Source organism: Nanorana parkeri, unplaced genomic scaffold (assembly GCF_000935625.1).
Source record: "Nanorana parkeri isolate BGI_ZX_2015 unplaced genomic scaffold, ASM93562v1 scaffold977, whole genome shotgun sequence".
NCBI classification, from domain to species: domain Eukaryota; kingdom Metazoa; phylum Chordata; class Amphibia; order Anura; family Dicroglossidae; genus Nanorana; species Nanorana parkeri.
In genome coordinates, this window is record NW_017307245.1 from 494532 (window position 1) to 512761 (window position 18230).

Here is an 18230-nt window from a genome sequence, read left to right on the forward strand (position 1 = left end):
AGGAGGAGGAGAAGTAGGGAATCTCAGGAGAGAGATACGTGGGGGGTCTCAGGAAGAGAAGTGGAGAATTTCAGGAGGGGGAGATGTGGAGGGTCTCAGGAGGAGAAGTAGGGAATCTCAGGAGGGAGAGACGTGGAGGGTCTCAGGAGGAGAAGTGAAGAATCTCAGAAGGAGGAGATGTGGAGGGTCTCAGGAGGAGAAGTGAATAATCTCAGGAGGGGGAGATGTGGGGGGTCTCAGGAAGGCTGAGGAGGGTCTCAGCTGGTGGAAATGTGTGGGCTAGTGGAAACGCTGTAAGCAGTCACCACGTGGTTCCCCAAAACGTTGGCAGCCGAATCAATTTGAAAAGTTACAGTGCTGATCAGTTTTTAGTACTTGTGAAAATGCCCAGTATCGGCACCGACATTGGTATTGGCACATCCCTAGTTATTATTGCTGACATTGACCAGACACATCAGTCATCAATAGGGTGGAGGGTAACATAAGAATTAATATGGGGGCGTTTAATGGTACATTTGTTTCTTTTATCTATATTTATGTATTATGTCAGTGCAGCAGATCTAAGAGGGCCAAAGGTAGATTTGCGTCCATAGGGCGGGGTTCTGATAGAGCCCTAGTACGTGTTGCCGATATACTGTTTGTCCCCGTATAGTGTCTGAATATCCAAACTTTTTCTTTCCTAATTCATACTTTAAATGTCAAATGGATTCTGATTATCTGCAGGCCATCTAGCACCGCATGGCGTCAGGTTTTATTTTTGTGTGTTTAATTCTATTCTTATTTACATGTAATTAACTGAACAAATACGGACTTGGATATGTCACCACAATTATATAATCTTTGGAAATGTTGAATTTAGCATTTTGGAATGAATAAAAATGTCCGTGTCCACGCATTGATTAAACTTAAAATGTCACATAAAATATATGCAGCATTAACCCTAAATTTGAATCAACATACACCAAAGGAAAGGCCAGTTTAAGAACCACTATTGCGGTCAAGTGTGATAACGAAGTGAAAATAGTACTAGTACTGGAGCTTCATTGGTTACGTCTTCTAATAATTATATAGGGTATATTTTAGGCCAATTTAGTCACATAAACCAATACTTGGCTTTAACTTGTACTGGAGAAGGCAAAAGAAACATTTTGAGTGAACAAATGAAAGAAGCGCACACTGGGACATGAAGTTCTGTCACAACTGTAGTCATTGTCACCATTTATTGTAGTTTTGGATAGAGTGGGGAAGGGTTAGAATCTTTGTCAGATTGTATTTGTCATCTGCATTCACTGTGTACCTTCACTTCCAGTCTCACAAACACAACAGGAAGTACATGCATATTCCCCATTGAAAGATTTCCCCCTCTACTCCTTTCCAGTAGAATCCCCATTGAAAGATTTCCCCCTCTACTCCTTTCCAGTAGAATCCCCATTGAAAGATCTCCCCCTCTTCTCCATTCCATAAGACTCCCCATTGAAAGATTTCCCCCTCTACTCCTTTCCATCAGACTCCCCATTGAAAGATTTCCCCCTCTACTCCTTTCCATCAGACTCCCCATTGAAAGATTTCCCCCCTCTACTCCTTTCCATAAGACTCCCCATTGAAAGATTTCCCCCTCTACTCCTTTCCATAAGGTTCCCCATTGAAAGATTTCCCCCTCTACTCCTTTCCATAAGGTTCCCCATTGAAAGATTTCCCCCTCTACTCCTTTCCAGTAGAATCCCCATTGAAAGATCTCCCCCTCTTCTCCATTCCATAAGACTCCCCATTGAAAGATTTCCCCCTCTACTCCTTTCCATCAGACTCCCCATTGAAAGATTTCCCCCTCTACTCCTTTCCATCAGGCTCCCCATTGAAAGATTTCCCCCTTCAATTCTTTTCATAAAGCTTCCCAGTTTGACAGATTTCCCCCTCTACTCCTTTCCATAAGGTTTCCCATTGACAGATTTCCCCCTCTACTCCTTTCCATAAGGTTTCCCATTGACAGATTTCCCCATTGAAAGATTTCCCCCTCTTCTCCTTTCCATAAGGTTCCCCATTGAAAGATTTCCCCCTCTACTCCTTTCCATAAGACTCCCCATTGACAGATTTCCCTCTCTACTCCTTTCCAGGAGAATCCCCATTGAAAGATGTCCCCCTCTACTCCTTTCCATAAGACTCCCCATTGACAGATTTCCCCCTCTACTCTTTTCCTATGACAAGTGTAACATTTTGGTTTCCGGTGGTCACCAGGAGAAATAAAAAGGGCGAATCTCCCAAACAGTAACACAGCAATAAATACCTGACAGAGATTCTAGTCCCTCCACACTTCATCCAAAATAAAGAAATAAAGATATGGCCGGTGTTACACTTTAATTTTAGGGACATGTTTTATTAAAATGATGCACATGAGATATTCCTCTAGATGTGTCAGTCTATTAGTACAAAACGATAAAAGTCTAAAACACATTTATAAAAGGAGAAGACACAGGTGAAGTCTTGTCGGGACGCTGCGTGACACATCTGCTCTGTCCTGGTGGCCTGAAATGAAGACAGAATGAAGGTGTAATTATACAATCATACTGCACAACTCTAACAGAGGAGATACCAAAACCTACTCACAATGGCCATCTTACTAGGTACTCCTGGGGTTATTCACAAAGCCGCCGAAGGCAGCCGAGTGTCAGGAAGCCAGAGCAAGGAATCTTTCACCGCGGTTTGCGCATGCGCCTGGTGCAGCTCATAGAGTTGTATCAGGTGCAGCGTCTCTGCGTAAACGTGCGCGGCGTATTGTTTGAGTTTTTGAGCGCCCTCTAGGCTATATAAGGCTGTGACTAACAAACCTCCTTTGCTGTCAGATTTGTCAGCTTCCCGGAGTTCCTGCATCCTGTTCCTGAAGTGTTATCTGTTATTTGGACCCGGCTTGGATTGACCCTTCTGATTCTCTCCAGTGATTTGACCCTCGGCTTGTTCCAGACCATCCTCCAGAGAGACATGGAGCCCAAGGAAAAGAAGGAATGGGCGGAAGGTCACCATGACAGGGGGAGAAGGGGAGCCAGAGGAATAAAGGGTTCAAAAAATTACAGGAAACTGGTAGAGGGGCTTACCGGTTTGAAGGAGGACCTTAGAGGGGTGGGATTTCAGGAGGAGGTCGGCACGTGGATACCAGGATCATTCCTGAGGAGAAGACACCGGGAGCATACAAGGAATTTCCCGCCCGCCCTGAAGGAGGTTTTGTTTTGTTGTTTTTTGTTTTGTTTTTTTTTCCGTTTATATCACTTGGTTTTATATGTACGAGGGGCTTGGGGTGCATCTTGTCATGGCAGTCTCGTGGCGGTTTAGGGTCCTTGAAGGCGTTAGGGAGCCGGGGTTTTATGGACAAGGATTGGTGACCCATCATAGGTGTGGTGTCCTTTAAGTGGTGGTCAGTTGGTTTGATCACTTAGTTTTGGCCGGTGAAGTGTCTGCGGTTAACGGATATTGGTCCCCGAGGCGGTGGTTTGCGGCTGGGGGCCCCATTAGTAGTATCTTAAGCCGCAGATACAGGTATGGGACGGCATTCTGGTTAGTTGAAGCGCCTTCAGGGATTCGGAAACCTGGGTTAAACTGGATAACTGGGTTAATTGTTTACGAGTATATATATATAGATATATATATTGGAGTATTTTTCTATTCAAGTTTGTATTTATATTTTGATATTGTTATTAAAGATACAAGTGGCTGCTGTGGCCTTTGGAAATCCATGTAAGTCTGGTCTGCCTTATTGGTAGAATGGTTGGGGGGTGAAGGCTACAGTAGTAAGGGGTCCCTCTGAAAATACCCTAGTCATGCCTCATCCTTTGTACTGCGTTGCCTGCACATTGATGACCTCGGCCTGTCCTGACTATTCTGCTATCCTTGCTTGCTGGACCTGCAACCATCTCTGTTACTCCTGCTCATTGGATTCAGCTACTACTGGCACTCCTGCCCCTCTGTGCCCCGGTGCTCCTGTACCCATCCAGGTGCCCCAGGACCAGAGAAGTGAGAGAGGCCGCCCTCGACATCTCAGACTTCCCTAAGGTACGTGACACCGAGTGAATAACTGAGCCGAAGTGAACGGAGCCGAACGACGTTCGTCTATTTACTCCGGCTAAGTACGGCTCAGCCGTACATCAGCTGAAATCGGCCGTACATCGGTCAGCCGAACATGCTCCGAGCCGAAATGCGGAAGGACTTTGCCTCAGCCGATCCAACATCTGGATCAGCTGAGCCGAAGCTCCGGCAGCTCACTTGCTGCCGTTTGCACCTATTGTCATAGGGGCCGGACGGCAGTGAGTGAATAGCCGGTACCGGCTCGGCTATTCTGCTCGGTACCCCTGAGGTATAGGAATAGAATAGAAAATCAGTGAAAAGAATGTTAAATTAAACAAAATAAAATTGCAAAATGATTTTCAAAATGTTAAAAAAAATATGTAGATTAAAAAAAACAAAGAATATTAAAAAAATAATAATTAAAAAAACACAAAACAATTGGCAGGAGCTAGCGGTGACAGCTAGCTCCGCCCAACTGTTTCCTATTGGCCGGGACCTGCTGTAGTCTTCTGGCAGGTCCCGGCCAATGAATAACAACTGGGTAGAGCCGGCCGTGACGCCACGGCTGGCTCGCCCAGTTGTTATTGTTTAGTGACAGTTCAGCATCCCCAGGTCATTTGGGGATGCTGATCTGTCATTACAACTGGATATTGAATTAGTGGTCACATGACAGAGAAATGAAGGGTACGTACATGTTCCGGGGCTCCACATTTATTCCCTTAGCTTATACATGACGCGGCACGGTCCATCGGGCTGCTGGGTGCCCACTAAGTGCAGGTTACTCTGTAAAACAGATGATGATGGAGATTCTGAGACATGGCATGATAATATATATACATCTCTGCTCCAATGACCAGAACCGGACCCATTGTACTATTTCATTATGGGGAACAAATGATGGTAAAGCCTAACTCCAACAGCTAAATATGCAGACACATGTAATACATATATGTATATATGAGTAGAACTGAAGACAGTTGTTTTTTTGTTTTGTATATAGTAAGGGAGGGTTATAACCCCTCTTTTTGCCATCTATGTTCCATTAGGGGGATTTCCCTCCACTTCCTGTCTGATGGCCACAACAGGAAGTGAGAGGAAATCCCTCCAAAGAGATGCAAATCCCTGCTGGTCAGCAGATGCCCATTCTTTTCCCATCTGTGTCCCATTGGGGAGATTTCCCTCCACTTCCTGCCCGATAGCCACAACAGGAAGTATGAGGGGAATCCCTGGTGGTCAGCAGATCCTCATTTGTTTTCCCATATCTGCCCCTTTGGGGAGATTTGCCTTCACTTCCTGCCCGACAGCCACAACAGGAAGTACGGAGGAAATCCCGGTGGTCAGCAAAACCCCACTGGAAGATTTGCCATTTATTCCTGTTTTGGTGACAACTCACAGTTTGGGATTTATTTCACTTTCAGTGATAGTGGTCACCAGGATATGTGGGAGGGGGGAATCTCCCTAAGGGGGACACAGAGAGCAATACAAACCTGTGTGTTCTAATCCCTCCACACTCTAAATCTAAAAAAAAAAAAAGGTTCTGGCTTCAGGTACAATTTCAGTAACTATTACTGGTCTTGTCTCTCCTCTGGCCTGTTACGAGACAGTGAAGGAGAAGCAGTAGAATGATGACTGATCTCTCTGCTCTCTCCTTCTATCAGCATATCGCTTATTGGCAGAAGAGAACAGTATAGCTGAATGGCTCGTTGTGCTGCTCCTTCCTCTCTTAGTCTGAGCTCTGCTGTACAGTGGTACCAAGTGAAATTCAGGTTCTTTAAAGAAATATACATTGTTACATAAATAGGAATTCATACAAAATATACAGTTAATGATGAATTCATGAATGCCAACTCAAAAACATATTTTCCTTGTTTTGCATAGAATGGGTAAACACTTATTTTTAGGGATGCACCGATATATCGGCCGCCGAAACATATTGGCTGAAAGTGCCATTTTCTGGCCGATACAGCGGTGCATCCTTTCTTTCTCTCCTCCCCGCTGGGTGCTGCTCTGTGTCCTAGCGTGGGAGGAGAGAAACTGCCACAGGCGGCCGAGCGCTGCGGGAGTCGAGCGCTGTGAGTGGCCGGCGTCTCTCCCGGTGTGGGCGGAGACAGCCAGCGCTGTCACAGGAGGCTGAGCTCCCCTCCCCGTACCGCCCAGCCTCCTGTGTCAGCTGTCAGGATGGAGAGTGGGTACAAGTGATCAGTGATCTCTGAGTGCTTGTACATAATTTAGGACATGGTATGTGTACTATATCCTCAGTTATGAATGAATGGGAAGAGATCTACATCACCTCCTGTCCATTCATAGTTGTAGTTATAGTAACCATACTCTGTCCTCATGTTATGAATGATCAGGAACACTCAGTATAGAGCAGGGGTGGCAAACTCAAATTCATCGGGGGCCGCATCAGCAGTATGGTTACCCTCAAAGGGCCGGTTGTATAGGACTATGCATCTACTCACATGTGCCCATCTCTGCACCTCTGGATGATGACTATACATCCTTATCACACGTTTATATTCCACGCCTGGTGCTGCTGCACAATCCTACACAGCATACACCTTCCACCAACCATCATGCTTTTGTCCCCAGAAAGATGGCACCGTCTATTGTTCAGGCATCATCCAGGGTCTTCCAAGGCTGAGATGCCGACTCAGAGACACCCCTATCATGTATAAGTTGGTGCATGTGCAGTTCTTGTTCACAATTGTCTGACACAGACTTGTTGCAGTCTGATCACTTGAGGAGAGTGGACTGGGGAAATGCTTCCACCTGCCTGCAGCTGACTGATGACATCAGTCACTGAGCAATGTCACTGTCAGGAGCCTGAGCACTGCTATTTAATGTTGCTGTATATCGTGGCATGTTAGTCATTTAGAGCCCATTCACACCAGGGCGGTTGCGGATCAGAGTGGTCTCTAATTGCGTTTCAGCGCAATTAAACCACCCAAAACCGCGCTGATCAGCACGGTTCCATTGAAACCTGTATGGGAACCGCACTGATCAGCGCATCCAAAAATAGTGCAGGGAGCAGTTCAGGCGCGGGGCGGTCGATTGAACGGTCCCCATAGCAACGTATGGGATCGTTCATGTCGGCGGATCGGTGCGGCCGAACCGCCCCGGTGTGAATGGGGTCTGATTCATACAGACTTGTAAAGTTACTGAAAAGGCCACTTTAGGTTTGGTGGCTTTCTCCAGCAGCATAACTAAGGTCTCATGGGCCACAAAACAAATGCATATTATGGATTATGAAGTTGGGGTGCCATCATGTCGTACCCTATTCTACTATCCAGCCACTGGAGAACCGGTGGTCCCCTTTCCAGGACCCCAAGCAATGGAGTAACTCCGCAGCTCTACAAAAGCCGGGACAGATTTTTGGCTGGACACGTGTCCAGAGGAATTCGGCTATGTGTTCAGATACAGTGCGGAGATTTCCAGGAACGGGCACGCTGAACTCAAATGACACAAAGTGCCAAACCGAGCAAGTCTGATCCTCGGGCTTTACAGCTTTCTGAGCCACAAACTCAGGACAAGTACGCAACAATGACATCTGAGGGGAACTCTTCTGATGAGGAAGCCTGATAATGGTGAGATTGTCTAAGGCAACGTTTCTCAACCTTCTTTCAGTCACCGCACCCTTTTAAAGTATGCAGGAACTATGAAAAAAAGGTAGATGTAAAAACGTGGCCCCCTCTTTATCCTAGATAGAGGTCTGGGGTTCCCCGCTTTACGTGGGAGTCCCCCCTTCAGATCAGGAGCCCCTACCCTCTTTACATCAGATTTATCCTCTTTTACATCAGAATCCCTCTTTACATCAGGGGCCCCTCCATTCATATCCCCCCTCCTGACACTAGGAGCCCCCCTTTCACATCAGGAGCCCCTCCATTCATATCCCCCCCCTCCTGACACTAGGAGCCCCCCTTTTCCATCAGGAGCCCCTCCATTCATATCCCCCCCCCCCTGACACTAGGAGCCCCCCTTTTACATCAGGAGCCCCTCCATTCATATCCCCCCCCTCCTGACACTAGGAGCCCACCTTTTACATCAGGAGATCCTCCATTTATATCCCCCCTCCTGAAACTAGGAGCCCCCATTTTACATCAAGAACCTGGCTGCACCATGGAAAAAAATGGCGCCCTGCGAACATTTTGAGGAGCCCTTGAAGAGGTCAAAAGACACCCTGGTGGAGAAAAATTGGTTTAAGGGGATGTTCCCTCCGTTTGGAGAGATCTCCTCTTACTTCCTGCTATGTCTCTGGGACAGGAAGTAAAATTTCCCCCGACACAGAAACCGGCCAGGGTTTTAACCATTCCCTACTCTATCCAATACGAAAAAAAAGGAGTTGACTTTACAAAGATTTTAATGTATTCATAACCAAACCGGTGTTTGTCTTTCATATTTGCCTGAAGGTTGGTTTTCCGGAGGATTTCACCATTTCTAGAGTTTCCTGGAGCCCTCCCCGTGTGAAGTGTTAGGTTTCTCTTTCATGATGTGACGGGGTAAGGCGGAATCTGGTTTCACAATAGGAAATCCATCATTGGAAGTGTTGGTGTCGTATACCAGCAGCTCCCTTCTCGAGTTTCCAAGATAATCTCCCTAATGTGTGTCCAGGAGAGATTCCGGCTACATCGCATACAGGGGATATAAAAAAAGTCTACACACCCCCGAAAAATGCCACAAAAAAGACCAAGATAAATCACTTTAGAATGTTTTCCACCTTTAGCGTGACCTCTAATCTGTGAAATTCAATTAAAAAACAAATGAAAATCTCTAAAGGGGGAAAAAAATAAAAAACACTTCCAATTACACATTGCATAAATATACACACCCTTAAACTGTTACTTTGCCGAAGCACCTTTAACATTTATGACGGCATTCAGTCTTTTGGGGTAGAAGTCTATAAGCAGGGGACATCTTGCCTTGGGAATCTTTGCCCATTCTTCCTTGCAACAGATCTGTCAGATTACGAGGGCATCTCCTGTGCTCAGCCCTCTTCAAGTCACCTCCACAGATTTTCAATCGGATTCAGGTCTGGGCTGTGGCTGGCCCGTTCCAAAACTTTGATCTTCTTCTGGGGAAGCCATTCTTTTGTTGATTTGGAGGCATGCTTCGGGTCATCGATGTTCTAAAAGATGAAATTCCTCTTCATCTTTTTAGGCCTGAAGGTTTTGTGCCAAATAGGGGTGCACCAATACTGTTTTTTTGGTATGGAGTACAAGTAGCGATATTTTTTTTTCCCGGTACTTGCCGGTACTGAGTACCTGTGCCGTGTGCCCCGATTATCAGGAAGTCGGGCGGTGGATCACGGCCCGTCGCCTGGCTTCCTGATTGCTTGGGAAGCAGGTGTTCTATCGAAAGAACACCGGCTTCACTTGTCGAGGCTGCCTGGCTTTCTGACCAATCAGGAAGCTGGGCTGTGGGTTATGAGGTACTGTCCGGCTTCCTAAATGGTCAAGAAGCCAGGCTGCCTAGCAACAAATAAAAAACGGCTTTCTAGCCAATCAGGAAGCCAGACGGCATATCATGACCCGCCATCCGGCTTCCTGATTGGTCAGGAAGCCAGGCTGCCTAGCAACAAGTGAAGCCGGCTTCCTAGCCAATCAGGAAGCCAGACGACACATCATGACCAGCCTCCCTGATTGGTCAGTAAGCCAGACTGCCTACCAACAAGTGTAGCTGGCATCCAAGCCAATCAGGAAGCCGGGCGGCATGTCATGACCCACCTCCCTGATTGGCCAGGAAGCTGGCTTCACTTGTTCCTAGGCGGCCTGGCTTCCTAACCAATCAGGGAGGCGGGTCAATACGTGCCACCCGGCATCCTGATTGGTTAGAAAGCCAGGCTGCCTAGCAACAAGTGAAGCCGGCTTCTTAGCCAATTAGGAAGCTGAGAAGTGAGTTACCCCACCGCCCGGCTTCCTGATCGGAAAGGAAGTTGGCTCCATTCTCCCCCGGATCTCCCTCTGACTGGAATTTCCGGAATCGGGGAAGGTATCAGAGCATTTGGACGAGGACGAGTACTAGTATCGGTAACGGTGCATCCCTAGTGCCAAACTTGACTGATATTTGGAACTGTTCATATGTTCCTCCAGCTTGACTAAAGCCCCAGTTCCAGCTGAAGAAAAACAGCCCCACAGCATAATGCTGCCACCACCACCACCATGCTTCACTGTGGGTGTGGTGTTCTTCTGGTGATTGTGTGGGGGAGGGTGGCAAGACAGAAGTCCTTTCCTCCTAAGAGAAATATCCCAGCCCGGCCATATGTTACAAAGGCCTACAACACGTCTGATATAAGCATGTGGGAGAATGTGTCCTGGCCGGACGACACCATCATTGAACTTTGTGGCCATAATTCCAGACAGTGTGTCATATGCCAGGAGGGGCTTCAGTGATCATTCCGGAGGAGTTCCAGGCACAAGGAAGATCTTTCCATGTATGGGGTCTCCAGAATGTTCCTTATAACATTTCTAATCTTCACCTTTTGAGTCCAGGTCTAGTTCAGTGTACAGCCCTGGCTGGGCCTTAGTAAACATTTCCCCTCCCTGGAAGGCTCCGGGATCCCCCCCTCTGGTCTCCTGAGGTGGCCGGCCGGCCAGGTATGGAGTGTGATCGGTATTTACTCCCACACACAATGTCACATGATAGGCAAACACCAGCAATGCCGGTGAAGGTCATCATTCTTTCATGGAGGAGGAATGGATCCAGCACACGCCCGGCTCTCAACACTCACTGTCCCCTTTCAGCCTCTGAATCATGACACAACAATGACAGGTATGCCGGTCCATGGTCGGCATCACATCACACCGCCCGGCTCAGGGGTGACCTGGACTTTCCACTGCCGTTAGCGGCTGATTAAGTTAACGAGATGCTGGCAATCCGCAGATCACTTTGTAGCTGAAGGCCTAAATAAATGATGTGACAGCCAACTGCTGGGGGGGACACTTAAAGGGGATACAATAACAAATACATGGTGTCCAGCCTTGTGCACCCGCTGCTTCTTATTAGGTGCCCACACACATCTAAAGCTGGACTCCAGCCTCACCTGCAGTCTTATATCTGACCCCCATCCTTCCCTTCAGTCTCCATGATTAAAAAAAATGAAATTCATGAAAGGAACAGGTCAAAGACAGTCAGGCTAGATGATGCTGGATGTCCTCCAGCCAGGAAATGAGATGGGCTCTCTCACTTGCTACAGCTTCTAATGCACATTGTGAGGAGCTCACAGTGTGCTGTGAGATCAGAGTAATCCATTTCAGTCCTGGAGAGGTGCCGGTGTTCTATCGAGTTTTCCAACTCATCGAGACCTCAGACTCCTGTCAGTAATCCTGCGCAGCCACACTGTACAATCTGCGTCAGTGCGCCTGCGCGGGCACCCGATGCCACAAACACCGACTGGAATTGGAGAACTCGATCATTTCGAAGCCGCACAGGCGCACCTAGGGGAAGTGGAGTAGTCAATGAGGATTGCAAAAACTGTGATGGCTGGCGCACGCGCACTAGCGCCATCTCGTTGAAATCTACAACGGATGATGTCACGAGTTGAAGATCTCGATGAGTTGGCCACCTTGACATAACACTGGTACAACTGTGCAAGACTGAAGGGGAGGCCGGAGGTCAGATATAAGATTGAAGGAAAGGTAGGAGGTCAGATAGAAGACTGAATGGGAGGCTGGAGGTCAGATATAAGACTAAAGGGAAGGACAGAGGTCAGATAGAAGACTGAAGGGAAGGACGGAGGTCAGATACAAGACTGAAGGGAAGGACGGAGGTCAGATAGAAGACTAAAGGGAAGGACAGAGGTCAGATACAAGACTGAAGGGAAGGACGGAGGTCATCTAGAAGAGAGTATGGGAGGCTGGAGGTCAGATATTAGACTGAAGGGAAGGACAGAGGTCAGATAGAAGACTGAAGGCAAGGATGGAGGTCAGGTAGAGGACTGAAGGGAAGGTAGGAGGTCAGATAGAAGACTGAATGGCTCCCGAGAATAGTACTTAGTCGTAGAGCCTTAATGTACAGAATGTTACGGCTGAATGGGACGGTTGACGCACCTGAGACTGTACTAAGCTGTTATGATTATTCGTATGTGTTTTATTTTTCAGTCGGGTTATGTCACCTTGATGCGGAGTAATCCGTTTTATTACGAGTTCTGTGGAATTTATGCCCATACTCTGTAACCACATACAATGGTTTTCTGTACTTGACTTTTTTCTCAGTCAATAAAGAATAAAAAAAAAAAAAAAGAAGACTGAATGGAAGGCTGGAGGTCAGAAATAAGACTGAGCCCTCGTTCACACCTGAACGTTTTGTAGCGCGTTCTACGATCAACGAACGTTCTACAAAACGCTCAAAAATATAAATCCCATTGTATTCAATGGTCTCGTTCCCACTTTGGCGTATTTCCGCCCGTCCCTAACGCGCTATAAAAAACGGCCCACGCCTGAAAAGGTACAGGTACTAATTTGGGCCGTTTTGTTGCGCGTTTCCATTGGGATACAGCCAAGTAGCCTTCGGAAACGCGCGTTTGTCGCGCAACTTTTTACCGCGAATCGCATATGCAATACGCCTAAGTGTGAACGAGACCTGAAGGGAAGGATGGAGGTCAGATAGAAGACTAAAGGGAAGGACAGAGGTCAGATAGAAGACTGAAGGGAAGGCTGGAGGTCAGATACAAGACTGAAGGGAAGGACAGAGGTCAGATAGAAGAGAGTATGGGAGGCTGGAGGTCATATATAAGACTGAAGGGAAGGACAGAGGTCAGATAGAAGACTGAATGGGAGGCTGGAGGTCAGATATACAGTAAGACTGAAGGGAAGGATGGAGGTCAGATATAAAGACTGAAGAGGAGGACGGAGGTCAGATAGAAGACTGAATGGGAGGCTGGAGGTCAGATAGAAGACTGAAGGGAAGGATGGAGGTCAGATATAAGACTGAAGGGAAGGACAGAGGTCAGATAGAAGAGAGAGTATGGGAGGCTGGAGGTCATATATAAGACTGAAGGGAAGGACAGAGGTCAGCTATAAGACTGAAGGGAAGGACGGAGGTCAGATATAAGACTGAAGGGAAGGATGGAGGTCAGATATAAGACTAAAGGGAAGGACAGAGGTCAGATACAAGACTGAAGGGAAGGACGGAGGTCAGACAGAAGAGAGTATGGGAGGCTGTAGGTCATATATAAGACTGAAGGGAAGGACAGAGGTCAGATAGAAGACTGAATGGGAGGCTGGAGGTAAGATATAAGACTGAAGGGAAGGATGGAGGTCAGATATAAGACTGAAGGGAAGGACAGAGGTCAGATACAAGACTGAAGGGAAGGCCGGTGATCAGCTTTAACATCACAAGCCCTGTACACAATAAAGACCTCGGTACCTGTTTGGGAAGTGAATCCAGTAACTGGAACTCATATTTGTAGAGGAATAAAACCACCAACATGTGAATCTCCATCAAGGCAAACCATCTGCAAGACAAGAAAAGCAATGTGAGCTGGGCGGGGTGATTCAGGGAGAGGACAGCGGGGACTTTGGGTAGAGTGATGAGGGGGGCGTTTAGAACCTCTGTTTTTATTGCCACAGGTAGATTTTCTCTCCCATTGTCACTGAGGCTGAGAGTGATGGGAATATCCAGAATTCTGAGTTGACACCAAAACAGCACTAGAGGCACAATCCTCCAATGGGAACACTTCTTCCAATGACAACAGTCGAAAGGAGGTTTCTTTCTCATTACAGAACAGGAAGTGGAGGGAAAATCTCACCAATGGAACACAGATGCCAAAAAAAAAAAACTTAACAGGTTTAAACAGTCCCCTGCTCCATCCAAAATGTGGCTTTAGATATAAACTAGAATCTAAAGTATGGAGGCCACGGCATCATAGAGATAGACAGAAAATTAGCATTTTCAGACCAGCTTCTGTATTTCTCCAAACACAAGTTATCTTTCAGAAGAAAGGGTTCTACTCGTCTCCTGTCCTCTGAGGTACAATATTTCCCGGCTACAGCATAGCTGCCAACTTGATCTCCTCTGGAAACAAATCCCTTTGGCGCTCTTTACTTCTCAGTTCTCCCTTTTTTTTCTATGATGTACAAACCTCTATAAAAATATACGATGTAGCAGAAGAGGAAGGCTACACAAACCTTTCATCCAACCTCTACATTACTGCACCTCTTATTCTGAAAAGCCATTATAAAGGAGTGGTGAATGGTGAATGAAAGGAGTGGTGAATGGTGAATGAAAGGAGTGGTGAATGAAAGGAGTGTTGAATGGTGAATGAAAGGAGTGGTGAATGGTTGAATGAAAGGAGTAGTGAATGAAAGCACAATTTACGCAATCATTTTCTGCATATTAATTCTTCATGGTCCAAGTAACTAAATACATTGTACTACAAGGTGTCCCTCTTTCTCATTTTAGAAAGTTGGGAGATATGGCTCCAGCACTCCTTTTGACCTTGTGGATTTGGAACATCGGGCTAAGGACAGGTGCTCCATAACATAACAGTAGTCCCAGTCCTCAACTTTGCACATCTTCTCTTTGGCCGCCATTATTCTCAGCCAGGGTTCCATGGAACCCTAGGGTTCGATCAGAGGTTTCTAGTGGTTGCTTGAGCTGTGGCTGACTGACCTCTCATCTGCCTGCATAGCCCAAGGCCCAACACAACTCGGCATGGCCAGTGGCATGACACCAATAATCTGCCATTAGGGGAGGCATTTTCACCACCACTGTAATGGGGCCATTCTTTCCACTGACCACCAATATAAGGGGCATTCTTTCCAATGACCCCCAATTAATTATTTTAACCGGTCTCTTAGACCTGGAAATTATTTAAAGGGTTCTTATGGTGTAAAAATATTGGGAAAGGCGGCTCTAAGGCCTGACCGGTCTATGGCCTGACATTGTATCTGTTTCTCAAGGCTAAAAGGGAACACTAGGCAAGGAACAGAACCAATTCTTCCCAGAAATAGATGACACATGCGCCAATATGCAGAACAAGGGTCATTGCCAGCGGTTGCAGGAGCAAACACATTAGTTAATGCAGGCACGCTAACTCCCTTGAGTACGCTAATTCATGGGGCACGTTCCGCGACCTTGCAGATGCATGGGCATGCAAGCCTAATTCCAATCTTGGCACCTGACAGCCTATTCAAGGAACACAGTTGAGTTAGGATGTTGCTGGATGGTCTTTAGCTGTTACCCTGCGACTTGAACCTGAACCTGTTCCTGAGATGTGCTTCTCAGCCGTTGATCCGGCCTGCCCTTGGAACCAGTCTCTTTAATGCTTTCCAGTTATTAACCTCAGCTGGTTCCTGAGCCAACCTGTGACACTCTCATTGTCACAGGTCGGCTCAGGTTATGAGGCTGAGTGAAAATCACTCACCTCATAATTCTCCTTTAAATCTCTAAGGCTGCCCATACACCTTCGATCATCGGACAACACTTTTCGTCAGAAGATCGAACTGTCGTACGATTTTCGGTGGCCCCATCCTGCCCCGATTATCGCAAGGTTGCATCAGCGCTAATTAGAAGAAAGCACCTGGACGAATTGCGGTAATGCACGTAGTTTCACCTGCGCATCTGCAGTGTAGATCGTACGAATTTTGACGTACGGAAACGCCACCAACCTTGCGAAAATCATGCGATCGACCGAAGTTTTCTAACCTGCTGGATAGTCAAAAGTCGATGGATTGTACAGTATTTGCGGTTGTACACTGCCCATCAACCTTACCAATATCGGACGGAAACGCGATCGCATACGAAAATCGGCCGATATTCATAAGGTGTATGGGCAGCTTAAGGCCGGTCAGAAAAAGAAAGTCAGACTGGTTGATGATAGCAATAGTTTTTTTTAGGGCTGGTAATGATTAAAATTTTCGCGTCCGATTAATCAAATTTTGTTTTTTAATCGATCGATTAATTTCGATTAATTATAACGCACATGCAGATGCAACTACATTGGCCTATAGAAGACATACAGCACAGCAATGAAGTAATAAAATGAACTAGGATCACACTAATCCAGCACGTTATTAATCTCACGTGCCCCACTCAATATGGCCGCCGCTTGAGTGGGGCAACTCAGAATAATAACGTGCTGGATTAGTGTGATCCTAGTTCATTTTATTACTTCATTGCTGTGCTGTATGTGTATAGGCCGATGCCTTGGCTGGCGCTCGTGCAGAAAGTTTCTTGGGCAAACTCACCGGCCCAAGTGGCTCCGTAGGCTAACGAAGGGGGGAGGAGTCTGGTGACGTCACGGACATAGACCTCACCGGACTCCTCCCCCTTCCCTTCGTTAGCCGTTACGGACATCAACGTCACCGGACTCCTCCCCCTTCCCTTCGTTACGGACATCGACGTCACCGGACTCCTCCCCCCTTCCCTTCGTTAGCCGATGGAGCCACTTCGGGAAGGGGGGAGGAATCCGGTGACGTCACGGACATCGCCGACGGGAGTCCCGGAAGCCGGCAGAGAGGTGAGTGTTTTCATTAGGGATCAAAATAATTTTAATCGATCAAAAAGTTTAACGATTAATCGAGAAATTAATCTTTAATTTCCACAGCCCTAGTTTTTTGGACTTGGGTGATGTCACCATCACCATCACCAATTGGTGTCCATTCAGTCAAATGATATGCAATAACTCCACTGATTTCTCTGGTCCCACTGTGTGCACTTTCTTCGTGCGTGTGCTGTTTAAATACACAGTCAATCAATGTAAACATGCAAATATCATAAATTCGGCTTTATAGCTATAACATGATGAATGGATGACCTCATAGCGTTTCAGAAACATTATTTTGGAACCGTGAGCTACTAAGGTAACTTAGGAAATACAGAAACTGTGATGGAAGTCTATATACAATTGGAGCTGGACTCCGGGCAACGTGATTTTATGATGTGTAGATGCATTTTAAGTTCTTTGCCTTTTTGGTACAGCTTCTACTGCGCCGAGATTGACATTGGCGCTGGTGTCGTGTCTCTGACCCATGTATGCTTTGACCGTTCACAAAACATAACCTGTGGTCTTGCTGCAGGACAGCAAAAGGTTCCATACACGGGTCACACTGGTGCCTTAAAAAAAGGGACCCGGGCGAGGTACGGAAGCTTTGGTACTTACTTGTAACTTGAACTTTTCCAATATAGAAGTTTTAGGAGTGCGGGTGACTGTCTACTTTTCTAAATACATCACCGGCGCCATCAGTTTTGTTACTTCAAGAGGTTCGTATGTTTCCTTTTACTTATGCAAGTTAGAAGTTACGACTCAAGAGATATTTAACGTTTATACTATGCATGAAGAATGAATAAAATGGACTTTCTGTGGTCCGAGCAGGTTCCCCCCCCCTCCCCCAAAGACAGCCTATACCCGACCTGTTCATGAGGCTGTGGTATGTCCGTGGCTAGTCTACGGGTACACAAGGCTTGTTGTATTTGACCAGCACAGCATCTACTATTAATGCCGTCTATTCAGTCTGCGTGATTCCCAGGAGATGCAGTGACCTCCGGCCCTTCAGGACCAGACTGAAGCTTAAAACAGAAACAGACTGTGTGAAAATGTGGATGATATTCTGGAATGTATTTTAACCCTTTCCTTGATGGAGACTTATCATTCGTTCCAGGGCTTCCAGTGTCTTTTTTCTTCTGCCCGCTAGTCTCTCCTTCCTTTCAACTTTCCCAGTCCCTTCTTTCCTCTATTCCCTATCCCACCCCGTGCCGTCTTTCCTCTATTCCCCATTCCACCCTGTGCCCTCTTTCCTCTATTCCCCATCCCACCCCGTGCCCTCTTTCCTCTATTCCCCATCCCACCCCGTGCCGTCTTTCCTCTATTCCCCATCCCACCCTGTGCTGTCTTTCCTCTATTCCCCATCCCTCCCCGTGCCCTCTTTCCTCTATTCCCCATCCCTCCCAGTGCCGACTTCCCTCTATTCCCCATCCCTCTCCGTGCCATCTTTCCTCTATTCCCCATCCCTCCCCGTGCCATCTTTCCTCTATTCCCCATCCCACCCCGTGTCGTCTTTCCTCTATTCCCCATCCCACCCCGTGTCGTCTTTCTTCTATTCCCCATCCCACCCCGTGTCGTCTTTCCTCTATTCCCCATCCCACCCCGTGCCGTCTTTCCTCTATTCCCCATCCCACCCCGTGCCGTCTTTCCTCTATTCCCCATCCCACCCTGTGCTGTCTTTCCTCTATTCCCCATCCCA

General features: G+C 47.0%; 1 protein-coding gene across 2 annotated transcripts in view; it reads right to left on the reverse strand.

Annotated features, from left to right (window-relative positions):
• Positions 1 to 4747: 4747 nt before the first annotated feature.
• Positions 4748 to 18230, reverse strand: part of LOC108795524 (24-hydroxycholesterol 7-alpha-hydroxylase) — a 53937-nt gene continuing 40454 nt past the window's right edge. The window contains exons 11-12 of one of the 2 annotated variants that reach the window (XM_018566802.1): positions 13414 to 13501; positions 4748 to 4833 (exon numbers count right to left, since the gene is read on the reverse strand). In XM_018566802.1, the coding sequence (XP_018422304.1) occupies positions 4762 to 4833; positions 13414 to 13501 (160 nt within the window). In that variant the 3' untranslated portion in view covers positions 4748 to 4761. Of the gene's footprint in view, positions 4834 to 13405; positions 13502 to 18230 lie in introns of both variants that reach the window. The other variant, XM_018566801.1, reaches the window with a different exon arrangement.